This window comes from Bombus vosnesenskii, unplaced genomic scaffold, assembly GCF_011952255.1.
Source record: "Bombus vosnesenskii isolate JDL3184/JDL3185 unplaced genomic scaffold, Bvos_JDL3184-5_v1.1 scf7180000013294, whole genome shotgun sequence".
In the NCBI taxonomy this organism is placed as follows: domain Eukaryota; kingdom Metazoa; phylum Arthropoda; class Insecta; order Hymenoptera; family Apidae; genus Bombus; species Bombus vosnesenskii.
In genome coordinates, this window is record NW_022882945.1 from 929943 (window position 1) to 955978 (window position 26036).

Here is a 26036-nt window from a genome sequence, read left to right on the forward strand (position 1 = left end):
GCCGCGTGCCATCCGAGAACCCGCATATAGATTGAAAATTAACTTATATGAGCGCCGACGAAATATATGTATACGCCGTACAACGCGCTGCACTTATACGACTCTGGGGCCTACAATTTACACGAGAGGTCCCTATGTTGGTATAACCCCTAAGTAGGAGACCTTCGTCTTCTTTTTCTTCCGCCTCTCGACCTTCCTCCTCTTTCTCCTCTACCATTCCTCTTCCTCGTCTTCTACTTCTTCTGCTTCTCCTTCTTCACCTTCTTCTTCTTCTTCTTCTTCTTCATCTCCTTCTTCTTCTTCATCTCCTTCTTCTTCTTTGAACGTCGAATCCCTTTTCTCCTCCGCTTTCAACCTTCTCCCACTACTTACACACTCTACCCCTCTCCGTAATTCGTTCACGCACGAACGTGAAATCCTTAAATACCTAATTTGATGCTAATTAGAACTCGCACTTGTTCTCCACGGCCAGATCTCGCCACGACCGGATCGCGTGTGGCGGAAATACGGACAGACAAACCATATGAAGACGGGTCATGGAGAATATCTCGCAAAGTGGTTATTGATATTACGCAGGAACATGATTATCAAGACTGGGAATTTAAGCGGGATCCTTTTGGCCGAGGGCCGAGACACGGAAGATGCATAGCGTAAGATGAATAAAATTCACGTTTCATGATACCGTGTCTGGATATTATCCGTACGTTCGAAGAGTAACTTTTTGGAGGCCGCGTCTCCAGCTTCGGACGTCGATGTCTCTTTTTGGCCAGGGATAGGGGCTTAATTTGCTATTCAATTAAGAACGGAACGAGACTCGTGGGATCCTTTGCTCCTCCGATTGGGGGTGATTTTGGTAACTTCGTTTTTCGCCCGGGTTCTTCTTTCTCGAATTTCTGATGGTTTCTTTTATTTACTTTGTCTTGAATTAGTGGGAAAATAACTAGTGGGAAAATGATTCTTGTCTATGCGAAGATAGAGAGTTTTTGAATTACCATCTTTTAAATGTAAGACAAATAGGCTGAAAGAGGAAATTAAAAATAGAAGTAGGAACAATAATCGATTTCGCATTCACAAAATTAACATTACTTTCCGATCAGCTCAACGGGATAAAGAAAATATAATAAATTGAGGAAAGCGGAGGAAATTATGGATAATATAAAACAGGAAATGAGCAACAGCATTTTTAAAGTCCAGATGTACGTAACTATTTATTATACGATAATAGTCGCACTCGAATGCTGCACATTAATTTCATCTATACAGTTTTACATAATTGGTTCACCCATATGCGTATGTGTGTGTGTGTCTGTTTTATTTTTCTTGTTTCGATTTTAAGACGCTGACGTACATTAAATCATCGCTATGCTACACATGCCTAACATGCGACTGCCGCCACTTTGCCGACTATGCAGACTATTCCCGACTCGACGGGTGTTGTGTGGCAAAATGTGGAAAGATGTTAGAAAAACCGCTGTGGTCGGCGGTCCATCGCGATAATTGACGAGATGTTATCCGCGGGGCAAGGAAGGAAATTTTCATTTCGGTAAAAGGAATCACGGGATTTAGAATTCCATCAGAACGATCATTTATCATCGAAACGTCTTGTCGCTTGCAGTCGATAAATATCATTTTCTAATTACGACGTATATATATAAAAAATTATAAGTTCTCGATTGTTACAAATAAATTTCTTCTTCTCATCATAGGAATCCTCGTTTCTATCTTTTTTTTCTTTTCTGTCCTTTTTTAACGTCATGTCGAAAATGTGACGCACGCGTGTGTCACGCGATGAAAGTCCGCATCGATAATTCGTTTCTCTCTTTTTTTTTCTTTTTACTCTGGTTCTCTTCTTTCTCGGTTCTCAACGTCCATCACTTTGCTACACGTTGATGATCGCACTTAGGATACTCGATAATCCCAAGCGTTTTACTATGTTGCTTACGCCTGGCTAAAGACTTTGCGATCTGTTCGCTAATTTTCATTATCTATAATATACATACCGTGTCGTCAGTGGTCGAATGAGTGTATTTCGTGTCGATCGAATCCAAAGATCGTAGATCCATTTGACTAGATGAAGAATCCCTTCGTTTCTACGATCCTTCCTTCTTTTCTTAACTTCTTCATTTTTCGCAATGATAAGCGATCAATTGTAAAATACGAAGATATCACGCTTATTCGAGATTAATTGGAAAAGAAAAATAATAATTTTATTTGAAAAATCTTGCAATTACCTTGGATTCGCTTGACACCGTACAAAAAGAACTCGTATCTTAGCTACTCGTATGTACGTACGTTTTTGGCACGAGGAGAGGAACGCCGTTTTACCACACCTGTCGTTCGCGATTCTCTAGCCCGTAAATCGCCGTTATCAAAAAGTGTCTTCGTGACACGGTTTTTGGCTAAAAAGGAGGAGTGAAGCAGCGCGCAAAGTCGGATCAGGATGCCACAGAAGAGGAACACTATCGAGATATCGATACAATTTTGAGCTATATCGATCCGTCACGATCATTTCACATTTTCAAACCATCGAGCACAAAATTAAAACGCAAGATGCTGTATGAGCAAGATTTTTTTTTCACGATTTAATTAATCAATGCATTCTGCAAAGTAATAACAAATTAAAGATAAGAAATGCCAGATATGTCGCCGTTTCTTTACACCGATATACCGCGCGGCGAAATAACAATTAAATAAAATAGAAATCGTTAGTGTGAAACCGCTCCAAGAATCAATTGCACGAAATAGCCATTTAAAGACTCAAAGCCGGACCAGTTGGAACAAATGAAATAATCCTGCGGTATAATATAATTACACGCTGGAGGAGAGCTACGCCCATTCTGTCGGAACCCTCCTTAGCCTTTCGATTCAAAGAACGCCATGGGACAGTTTTATCGCTGTGGAACAAGGCCGTTTCTTCCCCCTATTTCGACGAATCCTTCGATGGTACCTCAACCTTCAGCACCCAAACCCGATTCACGCTTTCGCTAGCGAGACAAACTATCGCCTAGTACCTTTGGTAATTCGGATGTGCATGGAACTATGATTATTATCACTGATTACTTAAACATAATCCGTTTCAGCTAAAACGCTGTTGGCGTAACTTTATCTGCCTTCTATCGCGAACCCTGACCATTTCTTGGTGAGCAGTGGTGAACCGATTGTATGTTTTTAGATAGATCCAAAAATTGTTTGATTCGATTCGTTTATGAAGCGATCTATGGGCAGTTGATGAATCGATAGATCGTTTTTAGCGCGTGGCTCGCCACGTAAATTCAGGTTGGTGATCGATGAACGACCGTTTGTTACGTGTAATTGACATTTGCAGATTGTTCAAGTATAATCATTGAAAGGCGTTTAATAGTCGGTTTTGCTTGAACGAATGCGATAATTGCGGGGATTTGACAAGCTCGTAGGCAGAAACTGTTCGCAACCCATTAGCGATTGTAAACGTCTTCATTCACCACGTGTCGCTTATTAATTAAGAAACGTTGGCTTTCTAACAAACAAGTTTAATCGGGATCGTTAAACAGATCAGTATCTTTAGTATACAAATAAATCTAAGCCTACCAACTGGAAAACATTGGGATTTATTACTCACCAGGAAATTCGTCAAAGGTTCAGCGATAAATCTCATCGCCCAGAATTCGATTCGTCCGCTATTCAGAGGAGGAATCGCGTGAAACGTTAACAGAAATGCATCCTTCTATGCATCTTTATGGAACCAGAATGTGGTTCATCCGTTGGTCAACGATCAACGTCGAAAATCTCGAGCAGAAATGGAGATGAAAATCGAATCGATTCCGGAGGAGCACGTTTTTCCTCTGAAATTGAACGCGGCGAAAATCGATCCCAAAAGAAAGACGCGGCGATCCTTCATCCAAGATGGCTGGAAAGGCTGCTGTAGCTGTCTTCCTCCATCTCAAGCCGTCGTCAGTAAAGATCGGAGAACGAGACCTGAGAGGAAACGCCGGAATGTAGGTGATGAAGAGCGTGGAGCTCCTCCATCGAGGTCGACGGCATGCTGTTGCTGTCCCCTAGGATGCTGGCTGCCGGTCCTACGTTCGGCGAGCCGGCCGTGTTCGACGGCACAGGCGTACCTGGACACCCCACGTTGCTCGTCGTCGTGTTGCCCTCCTGCCTCATCATGTTCCGTCGCCATTTCGCGCGGGCATTTTGGAACCAAACCTGCACGAACCGAGAATCTTACTCAGGACTCGTTATTCCTTCGCTTCGAGCACATTCTTAGACAGTTTTTCTATTGAATGTGGTATGATGAAAAAGAATGGTAACAAAAATGATAGAAGTAGCTAATGGATATTGTATGATAGTAATTTAAGTTTGGAAAATATGTGTCGATTTTTTGAAATTAGGAATGATCCTACGCGAATATAGGCAATGGGAATATATAATATCGAATAAAAATTCAATTATTGCATATATTATACAATTAAAGTTACTGTGCTAATTTCTTTGCTGTGTCGTGCCGATTATCTCAAGTTTTCCTCCATGATATTGTATTTCTTTTGAATATACTTAAATATAATTAAAAATGACTGTATATAAATATAGCTAACGAAGAAAAATTAAATTTTAAATTAATTATCAAACTCATTTCTATTATACGTTACGAAAAGATGCTCAACCTGTTAACATCTTATTAAATATATAAGCGATGCTCTCTAGAATTATATGCATCTAATAAAACGAAAAAGGATATCATATCGCTAATTATTTTTCGCATAGGAGTTTCAACATGACATCGATTTAAAATTGGATTCGAGACGAAGGAAACCAAGGCTGAAATTTATTTCCTACCTGAAGCACCCTCTTCGAGAGCCCCGTCTTCTGCGCCAGTTGCTTGAGGTCCTTCGCGTCGGGGTTCTGATTTATAGCAAAATAATTCTTCATCGTCCGCAACTGATGGTGCTTGAAGCTCGTTCTCATCCGCTTCGTTCGCTGGCTCTGATGCACCGGCCCGGGAGAACCGACAGACGCTTCGTACGCCGCCAAAGATTCCATGGACGAGGACAGTTCGGTTGGGTGAAGCAGCTCTGCAACCAAATTACCTTCCTTTATTCGATATTTCAATCCCTTCCTCCGGTTTATACTGTTGGATATTTAATTGGACGGCTTGGAATTTAGGGAATATTAAATTCCTTGATATTTCTTCGAAAGCTTGATTTATTCGATTCACTGCTGCATATGAAAAAGCAGAATATAAGCAAAAGTAGAATATAAGATAAAATGAAAGTAGTACTGGCCATGATCTATTTAAGAGCTTAACAAACCAACAAAAAGTCTCACTCTCGGTTCAAATGTTTTTCTCTGTATTCGTGCGATGATTAAAATACCAATATGAAGATCTAAAGAGCATATTCGATGTGAAGATCATTTTTTATAGTATAGAAGAGATCTAACGTGGGATAAAAGACGCTTGAATTCTAACTTTTCCATCTCTTTTTATATTTATGCAATAGCTATAGAGTCAAGATAAAAGTTTATGTATCATATGTAATGCTTGGTGCATTGAAGAAATTTAATGCGAAATAAACAATGGTTGAATTTTAACTTTTTCAAGAAAATTAACGACCGATGAGTATACTGCGCTAATAAATCATCAAACGAAACTAAATGGCCGTACACACGAGTATAGAGTTCAAGAGTGTCGAGCATCTGTTACAAAGATTTTTTAGTCCTGTCGGCTTATCGGATACGCGAAAGAAGTTCAGTCATGTTTGATGTAAAAAGATTGGACAGCAAAGCTGGAGAAAAAAGCAGACGACGATCGAACGACACAGAACGGCCGATGCTAAATGAGAAGATTCCAGTCTGATCGTTACAGAACGCTCGTGATCCATCAATCGGTACTAGGCGACTATCTGACCTATCTATCGAACGATTTGTTCTTCTGTTTGGCGACAATCGTCAAACAGCGATCTGCAAAAAAGGTCATATTTTTTTCCAGGACGATAAAAGATGGTTGATCACTATTGACGAAGAAAGTTTAGAAACAGATCAACAAATTAGATACGATTCATCTTATCTTTATCTCTTTTTGAAATTCTTGATTTTTTACAAAACGCACTTTTAACCTTCTAATTAAATCTTTATATATCAGATTGAAACGAGAAATAACGTTGTATCAAGAATAATTCTTTTAAATAATATCTCTATCATTTTTCTTACGAATTACAAGGAATCCCGTTTCTTCGGCTTGTTTAAATAATTCTTTTATATTTTCCTCAAACTAAAATGATTCGTTAAAAACAGAGAAAATCTCGACTGAATTTTGCCCTACAATTAGGAAAAAAAATTACACGCTGTTAAACAGAATTATCTAAAGATGACCATCTAGTTATTTCTTTCAATCCTGATGATACAACAAGATATTTCACATGCAATTTAATGTTATTCAAAGATCGTTTATTTCGAAGTTCTCCATCTTATCGACCCTATATACGACATTTTGCCACGAAGAAAGCGAACCGGACATATCAAGAACAATCGCTCAAGACCAAATCCCAACTTTACTCGTTCCATCTATAATCCAACCCCCGCTCGTCTTATCTCAAAGCTAGCCAAAACTCTGGCCACCGATTCTTCAGCGTCAGCATGTACGCGAACCATCTAAATCTTTCCACAAGATCGACCGATCGATCTTCGTTCTCTTCTCTTCCTCCAACCCCTGTCCACGGAAAGCCGGCGGTACATCTGTGTGCACGCGAAACGAATTTCCGCGCACGTAAGCGCTGTTGCAGCTCGGGCAACAGCAGCGTCGTCGTGCCCGTGGATAAAAGCAGCGCGAGAGCATCGAAAGAGGGACGACATCGGTGTGCAACCGTTCAGTGCCGTTGCAAGTTGCAGTTGTTGCGCGCCGGCGGAGCGAAGGAACGCATCCAATAAATAAGACGACGAGGGTAACCATTGAATTCAATCGGAGAGAAAGAACGGGTTCCAGGCGACGTTCGTGGACAAGCGAGCGCGCGCAAGGGGGATGGGGCGACGGGGGGGAACACCCGACCAGAAGTAAATCCCCGAGCACGTATCCGCCATTACTGTTTATTGTCCCGAACTTCCATTCCCTACGGACGCGACGAGCTGTTCTCCGCGTTCTGGCTCGCGATCCAGAAAAGAGAAGAACCGCTCTCGCGGACGGCCACACCGCCAGTGGAATTTATTTTGTTCGCCGGGGTGAACGACATCGATTTTTGTTTCTATATAAGTTGGCATCGTGTTTGGAAAAGTCGTGATTCGATAGGGATTGTATAATACTTTGGGGAATTTCTTGTTAGGGAGAGGTTGAGAATCCGTAACTGAGTGCCGATGGATTGATTATAAAGTTGATTTTGTTGAGGGTAGTATGCGGTATTGGTTGCTGATGAAGCAATAATTTCTTTCGTTCTTCGTATGGCATGGCTTTTTAGTGTTATTCGAGAAATAGGCTTGATTCGCTAGGAAGATATAGAGGTAGTTTACTGGAGTATTGCAAGAAACTGGAATAGTACATGCTAAGGGTTGATGTTGATGAAATACTTTCTTATTGGTGAATTTTCTATGGGTTGAACGAACATGAAGTAACGATTCTTTGTGTTTTTGATCTATATAGGTTTATTTTTAATTGACTTGATATGTCTATGCTTGACATGATTTGCAGAGATGAGATGGGACGATAATAACAAACATCATTTCAAAAAATGACATGACGCAACAAACTATCATTGCAATCTATGGAAGCATCGCTTATTTCTCAACAATTTCACGCTAAACTTAATGAAATATCCTACACTCTGACTCGTTACGTTGAATCACATCCAGCCCAAAAAACCCAGTTTTCCTCCAATCTTTCGTTCCATTATCCACAAAAAAGGTTAAAGAAAATTGTGGTTCTCGGTGACTCCGTTCAATTCCCAAATGGATCGCTTTCCCTAGAACCAACTCTATCAATAAACTCGAGCGAACGGCCCTGCAAAAGGAATACGCAAGTTTTTTCATCGAACTGGCCTGGTTCCCAAGCCGAGTCTCCCTGCGTGGCGGGAGGACGAGGGGTAAACGGGAGTTAGAGGTAGGGGAATAGAGGATATGGGGTGTCGAGGACGGTTTTCGTGGTTCAAGAATGAGATTACAATTTGTCAGGTCCGGGCTAGAGGCCGAAATCACGCGGATGGCACGGATGGTCGACGACGAGGGCCGTCTTCGAGTCGGCAAGAAACTCACGCAGGCGGCATTATAGTGTTCCGCCGGCCATTCTGCTGGCTGCGGCCACGTATTGGCCACGGCAGCATTCTTTTCCTGCCAGATCGGCCAATCGATGCATCTCGCCACCGATACCCATCTGTCACTGTCCGCGGAGCCTAGCCTTTTCTCCGTTCGCGCGACCGGCGTGCCTCGAGTTCGAATCCCCCGACGAACGGTGAAATCGGCCGTACCAACGCCCGTGTTAACTCTTCTTCCGGTATTTGGGGAAATTTTCAGAGACGTCTGAGAGTCCCTTTATGGTTATTTTGATGGAAAAAGGTATTATCGGAGGATGATATCCGGGAGGAATCATAACAATCGATTTGAACCGTGTTGTATCATTAGATATTGTACGTCATTTGAGATGAAAAATAAAAAATTAAATTAACAGTGTTGTTAGTAAAAAAAGAGAGCTATTTATTATTATTACACACATTTCTTTGTAAGAAACTTGGATATACCGTTTATTATCTTTTTTTATCTTCTATTACATCGTTCTATTGAAACTGTGGGTATCTCATATTTTCTCGCGTGTTATGTATATTCCGTACACTTAAATTCCCCATAAATGGGCAAACGTTCACAGTTTACGTACAACACGAACATTACTCCTTCAACTTTCTCTAAAACGATTACTAAATCGCTTTAAATAAACCTCTTAAGGACAATCTTCCAACAAAAACGCACGGATCCTGTAGAAAATATACTTCGCGAAATGACCGCTCTGCCTGTTGGACAAACAGAAACGAAGTCTCTGAAGGGAGCTAATTTTTCAGCGCCGCAAGAACCGTAACCGCGGTGGACAAAGGTATTTTCGGTGGCGGAGAAACGACGGCCTTATCGTGGTCGCAATTCCAGCGATTCATCGAACGCGCCTGCCGACGTCCAGACGGAATAGTTCGAGGGATCCGGTGGATCGCCCGGCAAAAAGTGTCCCAATTATATATAAAGACAATAAAACGCGAACCAGTCGGTCGGTTCCCACCCCGTCCAAGGCTGCGCGTCGCTCAAACTGGACTCTTCATGGCCGATTTTATGGCTGTTGATCGTAAATTCCGACCCCGGTAGCCCGAAAGTGATTCTCTGTGATCGCGCGTCGATTATAAAATAACCGGGGACGATGGCGAGCGAGGCCTCGAAACGTCGTAAACATCGTGAAACAAACGAGACGCGGGGATATCGCGAACGAAAACGTTGTCGCACCGACAAACGAGCCTGTTCCACGAGGGCATTAAACGAATTTACCGCGGTGGTGATTTTTGGGGGATCGCGCCGTGCGATCTTGCTTCCGGGGGTAGTAAATGTCTCGGTGAATTAACCCTTGCATGGCACAATAAAGCGGAGAAGAATTCAAAATGAAAGGTTTAGAGAATAATTGTTTCTTTGTCGTCAAAATTTATTGCACTTTTAATATCAAACGCGGCGAACACGTACTCGTATTTCTTCGAACTTATTTGTTCACGGACAATAAATTTTAATTACCTTGTGTATAATAATGTTTGAGACTTGAAATTTATTTTTGAAACCAAGCGAGATTGCTGTGATATGCTTAGCTTCTTGTTATCAGAAACAGCCTGCATACGAATTTAAGGATTTATTACGTTACTCGTAATAAATGTCAGAATGACATAAAATGAGAACAGCCGTTTAACATCCACAAATCTTCACAAACGGTCTACTTCTTCACCTTTTTTTCGATTCTTCGTTTCTTCGTTCTCATCGGTAAAGGGGCCAGCGAAACGTTTTCCGGCGTATCGAGCAGGCCAATTTAAGCATCGAGTCCAATTGGAAGCAGCCGCGACGACCAAATGCGTGGACACATTGGCGAACGAGTGGCTGGCCGTTTGTTCGATTGGTTCTCGAAAAGGAAAACCGTTCGACCGGCTGGCACATGTCCGACACGCGAAACAAAGAGTGCGCTTCGGCCGTGTCGTGTCTCGTGCACTCGCACACTTGGATCATGGATCAATTAGACAGCCGGTGGAAATTCCGTCGAAGAATTCCGCTTGTATGTCGATGAGAGAACGCCTAACGAGGCGAGCGAGAACAATCTCCGGCCGATTCGCGGCCCGCGATCCTCGAAAGCTCGGGCAAATGTTTGCACACCGAAGGAACCAGCCATTATACTCATTGCTCGGCAAATAATGCAACTCCCCCGACTCACTTGCTCGATTCGAGGGATGGAGAGCAGAGAAACAGAAAGCTGGTACTACTAGGTGGTTTCGAAAGAGAGAAAGAGGAAAAGAGTTTCGCGCGTACACATATTGAACGGAGAGAAAAAGAGAGATGAAAGAAAACGAGATCACGAACGAGAGTACCACGTGTTCCCATGGTTTTAAGACCTACGTTTGAAAGCACACCCCCGTTTACCATCCGGCCCAATTATCCCTCTGGCAACCCCTTCCATCCCTCTTTTACGTTCTCGCGTTGTTTCACCACTGCCAATTACACGTATTTGCGTCCTCAGGCCGCCAGCCCAGCCGAGACTGGATTCTTGTGAATTCTTTATTGTTTCGACTATACGACGGGAGGAACAAAGGGCCCCGGGGCCGACGTTTTTCTTCGTCCCTTGCCTATTTCTCTTTGCCCTCTGTCGCCCGCGCGATTAATCGATCCGCGGTACGATGGCGCAGACGTCGCGTCCTTCCGATCGAACCCAGGGATCGATATTTCTCAGGAATTTCCCATTGCTTTCTCAACGATGAAACTATGTTTTTTGCAACTCGTTCTCCAGATCAAGTAATATTCCTCTGCCGTTCTTACGTTTAATTAAATCATTTTTATCTAAGGAGAAAATGTTACTGTCGTTAAATAAATTCATATATTGAATAAATGCTCAGCTGATGTGGCGCAGTGATAAATAAACAACAAATACACTGCGAATATTTATGAATTTATAGGGAATCTTAATGTGTGATAATATACAGGCTGCATGTAACATGCGAAAATATAGGCACAGAACACAGGAACAAAACGAGTCTGTATTTAAATTCTCCGTATTTCGTTAATTATAATCGCAAGAATACTTTGCATTAAAAATCTTGCCTAACGCCTGGTCTTACATTGTAAAAATATTCTTATCGTCGATTTGGTCCACACAACGTCAATTGAGAGTCAGTTAAACAATCTTCAAAAATTCGACGAAAGGAAAATATATAACAGAAAAACAATAATCGGAAAATGATAAAAAATTGAAAAGAAAAGTAAAATGTGACTCACCAAGGGCTCCAGCGGCCAGCCTCATCGTGACAGGTAACTCGGATCCGGTGACTTCCGACAACTTCCTCTTTCTGGGGCGACCTTTCTGCACGGTACCGGATGAGGTGATCGGGCTCTGCTCCGCGGCGCTGTAATAAGCCGGAAGCGGCGACACTCCCGGCGAGCCGATGTCCTCGATATTGCTGGCTGCGCTCCCGTAATCCCCCGCGCAGCACAGCAACTCGTAGTGAGGTCTTGGGACCGACCAGCTCGTCATTCGTGAACCTTGCTGTCGAGTATTTCAGTGGCGACCCTGCGTTATCCTCCGAGTTCGATGAACGCGCGAACGCGATCACGCTCGCGAGAGGAGATAGACGAACGGCAAGACCGCTTCCCGCCCACAATCGAATCGATGGATCGGCGAATCCAGCGTTTTATCATAGATCCTTTTGCAACCCTCCATTCCGTTAATCCTTAATTTTGTTTAAATAGATCGCGCGATTTTCAAGCTTACGCCGTTTTTTTTTTGTTTTTTCGAAGAGGAACTTTTGTTTCGAAATTTTTCAAACTTCGTACCAGAGGAAATTATCTACTTCTATAGTTTTTAACCGCTCTTTCATTCCTACCCTTCGCACGAGAAATATGTAAATACATCCCCATTTAGCGCTTTCCACAGACATAAAGTAAAACAACTTTCAGGTAAATAAAATGTACATGCTATTGACTCTCGCGTCAAAATCTTTTTTGTATGGAACTTTAAGTTTCTTGACAACAAAGCTCGTTTCTAAATTTCCCAATTCCTCTTCCAGCCTCACTGTTTGCGCGTTGCGCGTTACATCTACTCGATATCTCTTTCCTTAGACATAAACAGTCTTAGACATAAACATAAGCATCTTGAGAGATCACTCTGTCAATCAGAGGCCCTGTAATAAACTTCTCCTACTGACTTCCAGCTTCCTATTGACGATTATTCGCGTGAAATCCTTGCCGATGGATCCTGAACGCGGATCGATACGCAATACGCACGAGCAGCGTTGATAAGCCGACGAGAGTGGCGGTCGAATCGATCTCGCGGAGCGGCAAGCGGCACCGCGACGTCTTTCTCTTTACGAGAGCGCGCGTCGAGCTCGACTCTCTGTCTCTCTCCGTTTATTTCTCTCTTTCGATCCTGTTTCTGAGAATAGAAAAAACCGGATTCACCCGCGCCGGAGGGCTGTCATTAGGCGAGCAGCGAACGATAATAAGTGTCCTACGTCGACGCGCCTCGTGTTTCTGTCACTCTCGTCATCAAACTCGTTGATAACAAAGAGACGGCCTTTGGAGGATGGTAATTCGGGCTCGTATTTCTCACCTACAGTAGACCAGGCCATCCCTCTGCCCGAAATGATCGCCCTTGTTCAGCGGGGTGCCGCACGAGGCGCATGTAAAACAGGCCACGTGGTAGACCAAGTCCCTCGCGCGCATCACCAGCTCCGTCGCGAAGATGCCCGCCCGACATCGCGAACATCTCGAAACGGCGAACAACCTACGGATTAAAATTACAAATCTTTTCGATTGACGTATTCTTTTATAGATAATTATTATTATAACGATCAGACGTTTATGAATTTGCATACAACCTAAACCTTCGCGCTCGGCATATCTTTTTGGTAGCATTATTAATTTGACAATAGTCGAAGCAATAAATATTTGCCACCGCCATGGTGGTGCCACCTGACTTCGAAGACAATTTTTTTTTGAAGGAGCAGAAGGATATAGGATACGTGTAAGATATGAAAATATGTAAAATATTCAAAGTGAAGTATGGTAAATAGTGGTGATATAAAAATACTGTTGAATTAATTCTACCTATGTTACGCTTCTTTAGTTGAGTTTATAAAAATATGCGATTCGACCAACATCCACTTTCTAATAATGGGTATCATCCTCGTTTTATACTGCTTCATAGAGAAAGTAATGAGGAAACGGAGTACAACGTGATTGCCGTTAACTACTACAGTGGCTGCAAGAAGTTTCCGACCAAAATTTAATTTTGTTATTTTGTTGGGATAAAGTGTTTTTGAAAATAAAAGATCTACCATCCAAGTATAACATGTACTGTGTCTTACTGTATCTGGCTTCGATGTTGCTATCGATATCGCGTCATTTTCGTAGGCAACGAATGTAATCCACTGTAAATGTACAAACAAATAAATCAGGCCATTGAGCACGCCGCGCTGACTACAAATTTTTATAATTGAACGAGTTCCAGTACAATAAAGTATAGTTAATGCAATTTACGATTGCAACATTTTCCGTTTTGTTCGATCGGAGAAATTCTAACGTGGATTACATTTTCATCCGCATCGAAGTAGAGTAATGCCCGTGCCTGGTCAGCCGCTAGTCGATATTATCTCAAGAATGTCTGCTCGTGAATATTGTTGCGATAAGTTTAAGCGTTACATGTGCTACGTCAATACTATTAATTGTTGTGCAATAATACACAAATAATTCATCATTATTTTTAAATTTCAATCACAGTGTCACTGAAAATATCCGTATACTTACCATAGAAATTGTTTACGATTATATGTCTGTATTATGTACGTTATACGAAACTTTCTGGAAGTTTATAACACTGCAACGATACGATTATCATTATTGACAGAAGATTTGTACAAGCCAAATATTTTCGTAAGCAAATTTTGTATACATTAAATTTTCCAAAGTTGCGTTTCATCTGAAAACTCAACTAATTCTTGAGTGCAAGAGTGTACAAGCTACATAGGCTAATTATCCATTGGATATTAACTAAACTCTATATTTATTCGACAAAACCTCTATTTCATTTTTAATAAATCCACAAAAACGCTGTCATACAGACACGAGTAGAAGCTACAAGAATATTCCTCTGCGATGAAAATCCTGCAAGATCCCCTTACCTATCCCATATCCAGCCATGAATACAATGACTCAACTATATCCTATCGGTATCTGTCTACCAATCAACCCTCTTAATACAACGGAACCGTTTCGATTCACCGGTAGCAACCGGCTTTCTAAGAGCGTCGTTCCGGGTTCCTTCGAACAGCCTCGAGCTCTCGATCACGCGTTCTTCGTAGAATCCCCTAATTACAAAATCAACGATCCCGATCGTCGCTCGAATTCATCGATCCTTGCCACTGTTCCCCGTTCGCGCGCGCACGTGACCTCCCGTTGTTCGTGACTATCGGCTCGAACCAAAATCGGAGAACAATGCAGTTCCCCCTCTGGTTACGTTTTTCTTCCACTAATACACCATAACGTCCGCGAAGGGAGGCGGCCAGAGGGGAGTTAGAGAGGGTGGAGTGAAGACAGAGTAGGGAGGTGGGGGTTTCCTCGCCAAGGCTCTCATATCGGTTGTCGACGATCGAGGCGAAGTTACAGTTTTCGAAGCGCGAAAACCAAATAGAGACAAAGGGGTTGGCCTGGATATGGATCGTTGCATATTGCATGGGAGCCGGCTGTATTCTTCTCTAACGAACCGGCAGCATGGAGTTCCAGCCTGCAGGAACACCGGCCTACGGCGTGTTCCACCCTCGTCTGGAATCTCTGAAACTCGAGGATCGCTGTGATGGCAAGGATAAAGGATGTGGCTTATGGGTGTGAGCAGGTTATACGAGGAATTGCGTTTTAACAGTTCGCTTGAGTATTTTTCTTCCAACGTGTGATATTTTGAGACATTGCTGATTAGATGTATGATTATAAATCAGGTTGTATTACTTTGAATAAAATATGTCTAGCATGTAATGGTTATCGGTTATAATCGATTGTAATTATTTTAAATTGCAATAGTTTTGAGCTAACACTGTTTTTTAAATTTAGCTAAGAATTTATCGTTATTGAGAATTAAATATTAATATTTATCTAATGACATTATTCTCATGCTAATATTACAAATATGAAACGCGAGATATTTCGTCATCCATTCATAATACGTTAAATAACTTCATATCTTTTTTATAGTATACATCATGACTGATTTGCCAATACTCTAATATCTAGAGAGGTTCTTTAAAAATACGATTCTCATCTCCGAAAGAGGATGGATTCTTTGACGAGTCGTTTTGCTTGCGGAATATCATATTTCACTGGAAAAAGCCTCGTAAAGAGAAGCTTACGGCTAAAGCCGCAGCGAAATGTTGCATTCGTTATTCCGACTGTCTTTAGCTCGGCAAAGAAACGTTTCAGTTTTCTGGCTGTAACAACGTGTTCGTTGAAAAATCTTCCTCGTCAGACCTGAACTCGTTTTGTTCCCTTTAATTATTCCGTTTCACCGGGGCTCGTGCGGCCTACGTATCACTGATTAGACAATGATTACAGGACCGAAATGGGGAAGCTTGTAACATAATCACCCTTTCCTCTCATTACAAAAATAACAAGGAAACGATGCTTGAAGATAATAATATAGAAAATATCATTGAATCTTATGATTCTTATGTTTCGTTCTTTTCACAATATTTCCGCCTCCATTTTCCTTAATATCAATTAATAGAAATAAATATTTTATTTTTCTAACCACAAACTTATAGCTTTGTTCATTAATTTATTCATACATAAGACAGTATAGAAAAGAACATTGGATTCTGTGATTCTCCACAGAATTTTTTTTTCGTTCACTCAACGATACTTCTCCCTCGCCTCTAAGATCGCTGAAAAAAAGATACATATTGGGAAATCATGTAAATTCTTTATTCTTTTCTAAGAGCAATCTTTAGCTTTGTTAATTAATTCATGCATAGAACGAAGTATTGGAGAAGTTCCACTGATATTATTCGTTGGTCAAGAATACTTTAGCAGTGAATAATTCATAGGGGATTGAATATTTAACGCTGGTTTCTCGTCGAAGCTCTCGTCAATTTAACAGTTTCAATCCGCTTAACGCCAAAAGGAAAGAACGAACAGTGGATGAGGAAGGGGAAAACCCCGAAACGAAAAAGAGAAGAAACGATTCTCACGCTTTCCAGAACTACAGGAATTATGCAACGCGTGCTTCTCCGTCGCCGTCCGTTAACTGCACTCGGAAATTCAACGAGAACACCCGTTTTCATAGGCAAAAACACAATAACAGATTCCCAACATCTAATTACCATCTTCACAATAACCACGTTTAATGTAATTAATTTCATTCATCGAGACTTTGCATTTTAATATCTTAATCTGCACCGCCCTGACGAGCTTCTGCGTTCAAATGCGTGTTTACAGAACAATGGAACATGCTATTGAAATTTTTATATTATTAATCGGAGCGCAAGGTAATACGCATTTAAGTTTAGAATAAAATATTACATCATATATATAAATATAATAAATATAAATAATATACCTAATAAAATAAATAAATATATATATATATATATCTGCTTAACGAGCTACTAAAAATTACCAAATATAGGATTTACTAATCGTCTTTATGAGCAACGTTACGGTTTCCATAGAGGAGCTTTCTATAAAATTAATAAAATTTCTATGAAAATTAAAAGATAAAATCAACAAATTTATAAATTTCTGAATTCTTGTGCCAGAATTTAGAAAGTAGAAAACGAAGGGATGTGTATGTGTGTGCGGTACTCGTTCAAAAGACCAAAACCAATAATTCAGCATGCGTTTGATCGATCGAAACTGCACAGTGGCGTACCCACGCGAAGAAAAACGAAGTGTCATTCGATGGCGGAAAGAGGTTGTTCGCTGGAAATCGTGACCGCGTGTTTTTATCACGGTGAACGTATCACAACAACGGAATTTCAGGACCAGGTTAGGCCTACCTAGGACAAGCACGGTTTAGAGCTGGCCATTAGTAGACATTTTGTGTGGTCCTGGCGAAGTTTTGAGCGGGGTGGACGCTCCTATGCAAATTCGCGAATACCCCAATAAATACTGAAACGGGAAGCCGGCCCCGGGCAACCGACGCTCGGGGATCTTGCATTAATTTCGCGCGTCATCCCGGTAATTCGACGTAAAATACCACGATGAATGGTTGGATCCGCTTTGTGTCGTAAAACGTATGGTGAAATATCGAAAAAGGAGAGAACCGAACACGAAGAACATTTTCAATTATTACTTCGATTTAACGAAAGAATACAACAAACTAATTTCCATTCATTTTTGAAGAAATAATTCTACAAATAATAAGAGATTAATAAATTTTAAAGGCAAAAGCAATTCCACATGATACAAAATCGGTGGAAATAGAAGGTAGGTAATTCAAGCTAATCTTGTAGATATCTTGTAGAATCTTGAATCGTATCTAATAATCAAAAAATTGAAGAACTTGCAACAATAAGGGATTGTTTATCGAGAGTTTATCCTTTTATCGAGATTGAAATATGATAATCTTTACTGTTATCGTACCATACTTATTTAAATACAAGTATGATATTCAAATATCTACACATTAAAGGATGTTGTCTATCATAGTGTCCAATATTTCCAATATCTTACAAAATTAGAATATTTCAAACTCAATGCACTCGATACAAATACAGGCCACCTTGTCCACTAAACTAATGAAAACGCCAGTCATAAAAGAACCAGCTTGGACAATGTTTGAAACAACTGAGTGGTGTAATCCACAAATAAAATTCCCTAGGATGGGGGTAGCTGGCGCAGTTTCGCGGACCGGATCACGTTCTAAGATTCCCTTCAGCGTCGCCCGACCCTAATCCTCTTACAACTACTTCTACCAACCTATAATAATCCTCTTTGCAGTAGATGTTGCCGTCCCTGGCGAAGCACGTCAACTCGGCGGCGAGAGGCACACGGCAATGGCAGCAACGAAGGCAGCCGCAGTGCCACGCGCGATCCGCAGCCTTTAGGTACCATCGTTCGGCTATCTCCCTGCCGCAACCCCCGCAACCGAGGCCACCATCGGTGTTGTTGTTCTCACCGGTACCGATCTGCCGATTGCTGATGGCACCATCCCCTGGCGGGGGTGTGCTGCTCCCACAGCCCACTTCCTTCAGCATCTCGAGGAGAATCGCCGCGACCACCGGCGCATTCTGGGACAAGCGTAGTTGCTTCTTCAGTTCGGAGCATGGAATTATTGCAATTTCAGGTATATCGATAAGTAAAATTCTTGATCTTTGTTCTTAAGGTTGATCTTAAGTAGACTGAATCTATTTATATAATTTTCTTACTTTTATGATACTCGATATAATACTTTAAATAATACTTTTATATTATACATAATACTTATACATAATAATACTTGTGTGTGTGTGTGTATATATGCATCGAAAAGCTTCTTGAGATGAATGATTCATCAGTTTGTACTAATGCTTTACTACTATTGTCGAATAATGTTATGGTATTATTTTTTATACTGTCGATACCTGACCTAATTATCACGATCATTTAACAGTTTAATAACAAAATTCTTCTTTGATTTCATTACTCTTCATATAAATTACGTGTTATCTAAGGAGCTCTCCAGGTAACACTTTCGATATCATAACAATGTACATACATATTCTCTACTGTTGGTTAATATTATTAAATTGCTTAGAAAATTCACATTTGAGGATATCATATACTCGTATGAAATTACCACTAGTTACAGATTCTATTTTCAACCCTCGTTTCCCCACCATCCATAAAACAACCTTCAAAACGATTTCCAATTTTCACGCAAACTCCACATACAATTTTCAGCCGTCATAAAATGAACAGCGGTACAATGGAACATCGATAAATAAAAACGTTTACACTTTAATCGCGTACCGGCCATTGGCCCATGAATTTTCCTCTGGTAGCTTCTGCCGCCGCAATTGTATTTGGCGGGCTGACACTCGAGGCTGGTCGAGCCACTCGTCCTCGATTTCACGCGGGTGAAAATTCACAGGCGACACGAACCGGAACTTTTTTCCACGTCGTCATCACGATGACGAGAAAGAGCACCGTGGTCGAAGGACTCGGAGCCTCCTCCTCCTCCTCTTGGAGGCGGCGGTGGAGGAGGAGGAGGAGGCAGGCGGAGGAGGAAGATGGAGAGGCGGCCCCGCATTCATTCAGGACACTTCTCGGCGGCGGCGCACGCAAGAACCGATGAATGAAAACAATTCGTGACTGCTGTCCCGTTAATGAATGACTCCCGGGGCAGTGGCTCTCTCGGTTTCGAATCGGCCGCGAGCTAATTAGTAGAAGCTTGCGGATCGCCACAATAACTCAACGTCCTTTACGAGCGCGGGCCGCACGTGATTTCCGTAAGTTAAATGGAAGGTGACGTCGCCTGGAATCACCGTACACCTCGTTCCTACACAAGGTGACGCCGTTTTGCTGCCGCTTGTCACCGACGTATTAGACCGAACGTGTGCTCCTTGATTTACAACTGTTCTACTCGCGCTCCTCTTGTTCTTTTGTTCTTTCCTTTAACTGTGTCTCTGCTTCTTTGATTTTCATATTCCGATTCGGATTTTGCTTTATTATTTGTCGTGGAGTTCAGGTGTTTCATTTGATTGCAGGATGATCGTACATGTATATTATGGGTGTTGGGGAAGTAGGTTGGGTAATTTTGGTTGATGATAAGATAGAATGAAGTACACTTTCTAGATATATTCTTAGAAAAATTCTCGTTTGATGATGCATATACGCAAGGTTATGCTTTAATAAGTTACTAATCAGCGCTGAACGGCATTGGAATTTATTTTCCATTAAAGTAGTTCCAATTTCAATACATTATATCTTCGTTATAAAGAGGAATATGTTTCACTAAAGAAAATATGCTTCTAGTATTAATAATTGATGAAAGAAAAATCTTTTCCTGTAGCAAAAAAAAGATCTATATTAAAAAGGGTTAAAAAGCTTTAATACGAATGAAAAGTACTTAACAACAATATTCTTATATTAAAGACATAATCTCATCTGTTTTGTTCAATCATTGTACATCTACACAGTAACACTAATTTAACACACAGTGAAACCAATTATCTAAATATGATCCCTATATTACCGTCAAGTAGATGCAAAGGTCTTAAATTGCAATAAAGATCATCTCAATTATCCTGCCAATCTCAGTCATTAAATCAACACCAGCCTTCGTTCTAACCTCGCTTGAAATTCTGTTTCTATGCTCCAATTCATCTTGAATCCATACTTACATGATTGTTAGTTTAACCAGCTGTAAACACGACGGCGAATTTCACCGACGCTACCGACGTCTTTGACGCTTCCTCTGTCTGCTCGTTGTCTGCCGTCGCTTCCTGTCCCAACGTTCCCACAACGCTGAATTTATTCCACGAACCTGGCTATTTCCATCTGAATGGCAGCGTCGACCTTGAATCACGAGTAGGAAGGTTTTTCAGGTTCAGTGTCGATGATCGAGAGTCGAATGTCGACGTTTTCGAGATCCGTCGGAAGCGGTCGCGGCAGTCGTGAGGTGAGAAAGTCGAGGCAGAGCGTTGGACGATTGAAAATGCTGCGTTGGAAAGTCGAATAGCGTGAAATAGGTGTCATGCAATTCTTTCGAATCGACTAATTACTTATTATTTAATTTTCCTGCTTCAAAAATGGCAATCGCATCGGAATTCATAGAAATGGAATCTATTAAAATCAAATTAGAATCTATCGAACAATTCCCTAGGTTCTAGCGATAGAACTAAACTAAATTGTTATGTCAGTAAAGGGCGCTAAAAGCCCAGCTTGTTACGTTAGTACCAAAGCATTTAAAAATTTACCAAAATCATTTATCAAACATGATACGTTTAAACTTCGCACATCATCCAAGACATCACTCACGTTGTGATGTCACTACCTATACCCAACGCGTCCACGAAACTATCCTAACATCCACACGATTCCACGAACAAATCCACGAACAACTTCACAAGGATCACTATAATTCCATGCAACATCCAATATTTCTGATCTTGCTTCAATCGTCCAATTTCCCCGGTGCTCAACCACCATCAACCACCTCAACCCTTGGATTCCTCTACCTGCTTCCCCGTATTCAGTCTCGTTCCTCTCGTCGATCCTCTCCTCTCGCACTCGAGAACTTGCTCTATCACCTTTGCCCGCAGATCATCACCAGGGGTCGGGACTCGTGTCGCAGCCACGTTCTCGCGTGTCTCGCCGTTTCGTTTCGGCGACGGAACCGAGCCGGAAAACGCCACTTTCCCGTCCGACCGAGAGACGCCGCTCCTCTTTTTGCCCGGCGAGGGAAAATCGTGCGCGTCGCGGATAAGGTCGGCAGTCGAGTTGGCCGCGAGGGAAGCTGTTCCCCGTCGGCGTAATAGTACGATCCTGGGGCTGGCCAGCCAGGGCCAGGGGCGGACGTCGGCATGGCAGAATAGAGGGGCTGGCCCCCGCGTGCACCGATGTCGCAGCCACGGGGTGGGGTTTTCGGTGGCTACCCCGACGGGGTAGAGGCGTCGGGACGCCTGGCGTTTGCGCGTTCCGCGATCTCTCTCTGTCTTCGTTTACGTTACATCCGACCATGTATGGCGTCCTCGTCCACGACGCGTCGACGTAGCCGGCATCTAGTCGACCTCCGTGCCGGATGACAAGAATCACTTCGAACAACTCGCTTCGCGGGCGTCAATTATGTCATCGGGTTTGTGGGATGTCGAAGGTTCTTGGGTGCTTTGCTTTGGGTGGCTGAGAAGGATGGATGCATTGGGTTTTGGAACGGTAGGTTCGGAAGAGTTTCACTGTGCACATCCCAGTGCGGAAAAAGAATGGAGGATGGTATTGCAGTTTCTGTATCGGATAGGTGTAATACGTGAGCTTCTGAGTCAAAAGTAATCGAACTGAGTTTTTGTAGATTTTGGAGAATCAAAGTGACTTTCAAGGAATTTAGTCTCCTTGATCCAATTCTGGAAACGATATTGGAAATCTTTAAAACCATCTTTTGCCTTTCGAATGTCTTTAATTCTACGTGAAATGTATTCTCAGCCTTTCAAATATATTTACGTGTATGTGAAAAGAACCTTCAAATCCCAGAATTTTAATAAATAGTACATTCCATCTTCCCTCTGAAAGTATTTTGATCCGCCAAATAAAGTAGAATCCCATTTAATTCCGTAAATACGATATCGATATTCCATTTCCTACAGATAAATGAAAAACGAAGTTCAAGTTTAAAATACGGATGAGAAAACAAATAGTCGGTGACGAGAAGAACATCGAACGACGAGAGGCGGCGGAGTACTCGAGCGAGCGAGCGAGCGAGCGACCGGCAGGCACACGAGACCGGCGCGCGTACGTTCCAGAGTATCTCGTCGCAGGCCGCGTGACAAACGGTCAGCGATATTAAAATCGTCGCGGGAACACGTTTTTCGTCCGGCCGCGGCGAACTGGAACATTGCTGCTGGCCCGTTCGGAGCATACGCAATTTGTAGCTGTATGCGTGAGTGACGCGTGACTAACCATTCGCGTGTCATGTCATTTCTCTTTGATAGTAGTGGAACCGCGCTCTTCCCATTCAATGCGGTCCCACCTCCTCCTGCACCCTCTGCTCCTCCTAACCTCTCGCCCCCACCTGGCACGATTACAAATTAATTGAGAGTGAAACGCGAACGCACCGGTAAACGCTTTGAAAACGACGTCGACGGGAGCTAGAGGCGCTAATCATGAATAATGAATGCCGTGCCGGCCCGCCGCAGAACCCGCTTAGAAACGCGCTGCCCAACACGCGGATTTCGTACGATAATCCCGCTAAAGCCAAGGGATTTTCCGAATGTTAAATCGACCGACCAGCCACGCGCGCGTCCTCGCGAGATTAATCGCGACGAATGTCGAAACACGGTGTTAAAGCTTTTTGAGTTTTGACGAAAATGGTCATTAACTTATTTCCGCGAGAGAAAATAATTGATATTAGAATTGTGAAATTTCTTCGAGTGAGAAACTTCAGATATTTTATTACAATACGACAGTTAACGATTCTAAATGAGATCCGACGATTGGGGAAGGTTACAAACAATGACAACGCAAGAAAGACGGAGCTTATCCTCGAACCCTTCTTCACTTCTTTCCACTCAGCCCACGATCTTCAAGATTCTGTTTGAAACAATCTCATAGAAACTTCATACTTCATAAAATCGAATTAGAAAAAGTCGTACTTCGTAACTTCGAATCGCAAGAAAGTCAAACAATTGCGCTAAATAGGACGAAACGAATGGAAAGTGCGAACGGGTAATGTTGCACGAGACGTGAGCGCGTGCACCTGTTTCGTCAACGCTAGATTTTCTCTTACACGGTTTAATTGTAATCGAATCACGGTGACAGTTAGACGTATTGTCCTCGGCGGCCAGTTCTGGATTCGTTGGCCTGAAAACGGCTGACTATATTTGGCCACGAAACCGGTGGCCGCACGCGTATTCGACTGAACACGACGGAAATTCATCGCTCACCGTGCGCGACGGAATCGTGTCTCTAGAGTGCCGTATGCTCTCTTTTTCTCTTCCCCTCTTTCCTCCCCTTCTCTCTCCTTCGCCAAGCACATATATCCCATTAAGTTCGTTAACCGAGGCACAATCGTACACGGTCCCCACGAATCGAGCCTCGCCGATTTTATGCGCCGTTACCACCGATCGACAGCTTCTTCTCGCGTTTCGAGTTTTTGAGCCGCGTTTCACGGCAATTACGTTCCATGACTTTCCTCGAATTCGTCGCGCAGTCCGTTTACGGAAGGCGGAACAATAGAGAACCAACGACACGAGTCTGATCGACGGCTGTTTCTACTGTGATTGATTGCTGACCGACGCCACTTTCGATCCTCCACTAATATCGTGTATGTCTATGCCGAAGAGAAAGAGAGTGGATCGTACTTAACGAGATTCATAGGTTAACCTCGTACGGAATTGGTACATGGAATAAATATCGTTAACGATCAGATTCGCCCTAAAATTCGTTCGCCAGAGAACGAGACGAGATATCAACCTACTTTGGAAACACGGCGCTCTCGAGTCGCGATCGCAGCCACCCTCATCCCAGATGTCCCGAGTCGACTCGAAAATTCAATCCACTCGAACGAGAAGACGCGACAGAGGTCGCAACCCCGTTTCCCTCCAATGAGCATCTACGAAAGAGAGCAAAAAAAGAAGGAAAGGAAAAGTCCCACCGATCCGAGTACTCTCAATCAACGGAAGCTTCTCCGTCTCGCAATCTTTGGAGATTACGAGCACAGAGAGAAACGTAAGACGGCTTGAAGTAACCCCCATGACGCGAAGGAAGGGTGCACGAGGTCTGTCCCGCTCCAAGACTCCGGGGATGCGACGTCATATCGATCAGGGACTTTCGGAACGGCCTAGCAGAGGGAAGGCTGAAAGCAATATTAACGAAGAAGAAGACGAGCACTAGGTCTATCTCCTCTTCCACCCCTCTACAACCACTTCTTCTCTTTCTCTCCCTCTCCCTCTCTCTTCTCTCTCATTCTCTCTTGCCCGTACTCTGGTGTCCTTGTCCGATCTGCTGGAGGGGAAAACGAAGGTACACTAACCCCAGATCCGAAGCAGCAACCTCTCTCTGCTAGGCGCGGCCTTCTGACGCCCGCTCGATAGAAACCCGACCGGTTCCAGCCAATGGGAGGAACGTACGAAGATAAAGCAGTCGTCCGATTGGTCGACGTGCTATTCAGACTGACACCGTGCTGATGGGAAACGGGCGAGCCACCGAGCCGCGTGGAGATGGAACTGGTCCCACCAGCATCCACGGACCTGGGGATTCTCCGTGCCGAGAACGAGAGTCATCTGGCGAATGCCGCTGGAGGCCGTTTTCGACGGCTGATTCTACTTACGTCTCCACGAGGATTCCAAGGAAATTGCCACGGGGTTCGAGCGAACGGACCTAGAGTGTCCTAGAGCATCGAATTGGGTCGAGTATCGAAATTTGGGTTCTTTAGGGGTGAAAAATTGTCTTAACTTGCAGTTAGTATAGACAAAGTAGTTTGACGAGGCATAACGAGTCCCTGATTATTCCTTTTTTAAATTCGTCATTTTTTAATGTGTTTAAGATAATCGCGAAGTTGAAGTGCTATAAGCAAGAATTTTTATAATAAATAAGAAATATCGTTTTAAATGTAATATTTATAATTCGAGTTTTATCTTATCTTTTATTTTAACATTAGCGCATACAACGATTAAGTTTGCATTCAGCATTCTTTTGTTTTCGCTACTTTCACCGTTTACTGATTAAAATCTCTCGATTTTTCTAAAACAGATTATAACGATTGTGTTGGAGCAAATGGAAATATTGGTGAAGAGTCGAGGAGTAATAGTTTGATATATTTGCTTTGAGATTGTCATCTGTTTCTTTAATTAGGTTTGCTTCTGAAAATTCAAGGGAAATAGCGCGGTTCAAGTGATGACAGATTCTCGAGTAAGGGACATCGACATCCTGATATTGCGGTAGAGACGTATTCTAAATTTTGTAAATTGGCAATATTTCAAGCTAGATTTGAGTCGTTCCAAAACTCGTGTCCCGACTGGTTCCATCAATCGTGAGAAAGAGAAATTAATTAGCGTAATTGAACCCGAGTGTAATTTGAAGGCTTCGTTAACACTTTCTTTATGCTAATCTCGAAATACATGTATCTCGACGTCGTGCATAAGTAACTGCAGAGTTATTAGCAATCCTTATCCACTTCCCAACAT

General features: G+C 42.5%; 1 protein-coding gene across 1 annotated transcript; it reads right to left on the minus strand.

Moving 5' to 3' along the window:
* Positions 1 to 1180: 1180 nt before the first annotated feature.
* LOC117232991 (LIM/homeobox protein Lhx9-like) lies at positions 1181 to 21672 on the minus strand. Its single transcript, XM_033492819.1, has 7 exons — positions 21381 to 21672; positions 20544 to 20718; positions 18139 to 18449; positions 12785 to 12958; positions 11455 to 11687; positions 4816 to 5051; positions 1181 to 4185 (listed from the first exon to the last, which is right to left on the minus strand). Exons 3-7 carry the CDS (start codon positions 18414 to 18416, stop codon positions 3931 to 3933), a joined length of 1176 nt encoding a protein of 391 aa, XP_033348710.1. The 5' UTR covers positions 18417 to 18449; positions 20544 to 20718; positions 21381 to 21672; the 3' UTR covers positions 1181 to 3930.
* Between the last annotated feature and the right edge of the window lie 4364 nt (positions 21673 to 26036).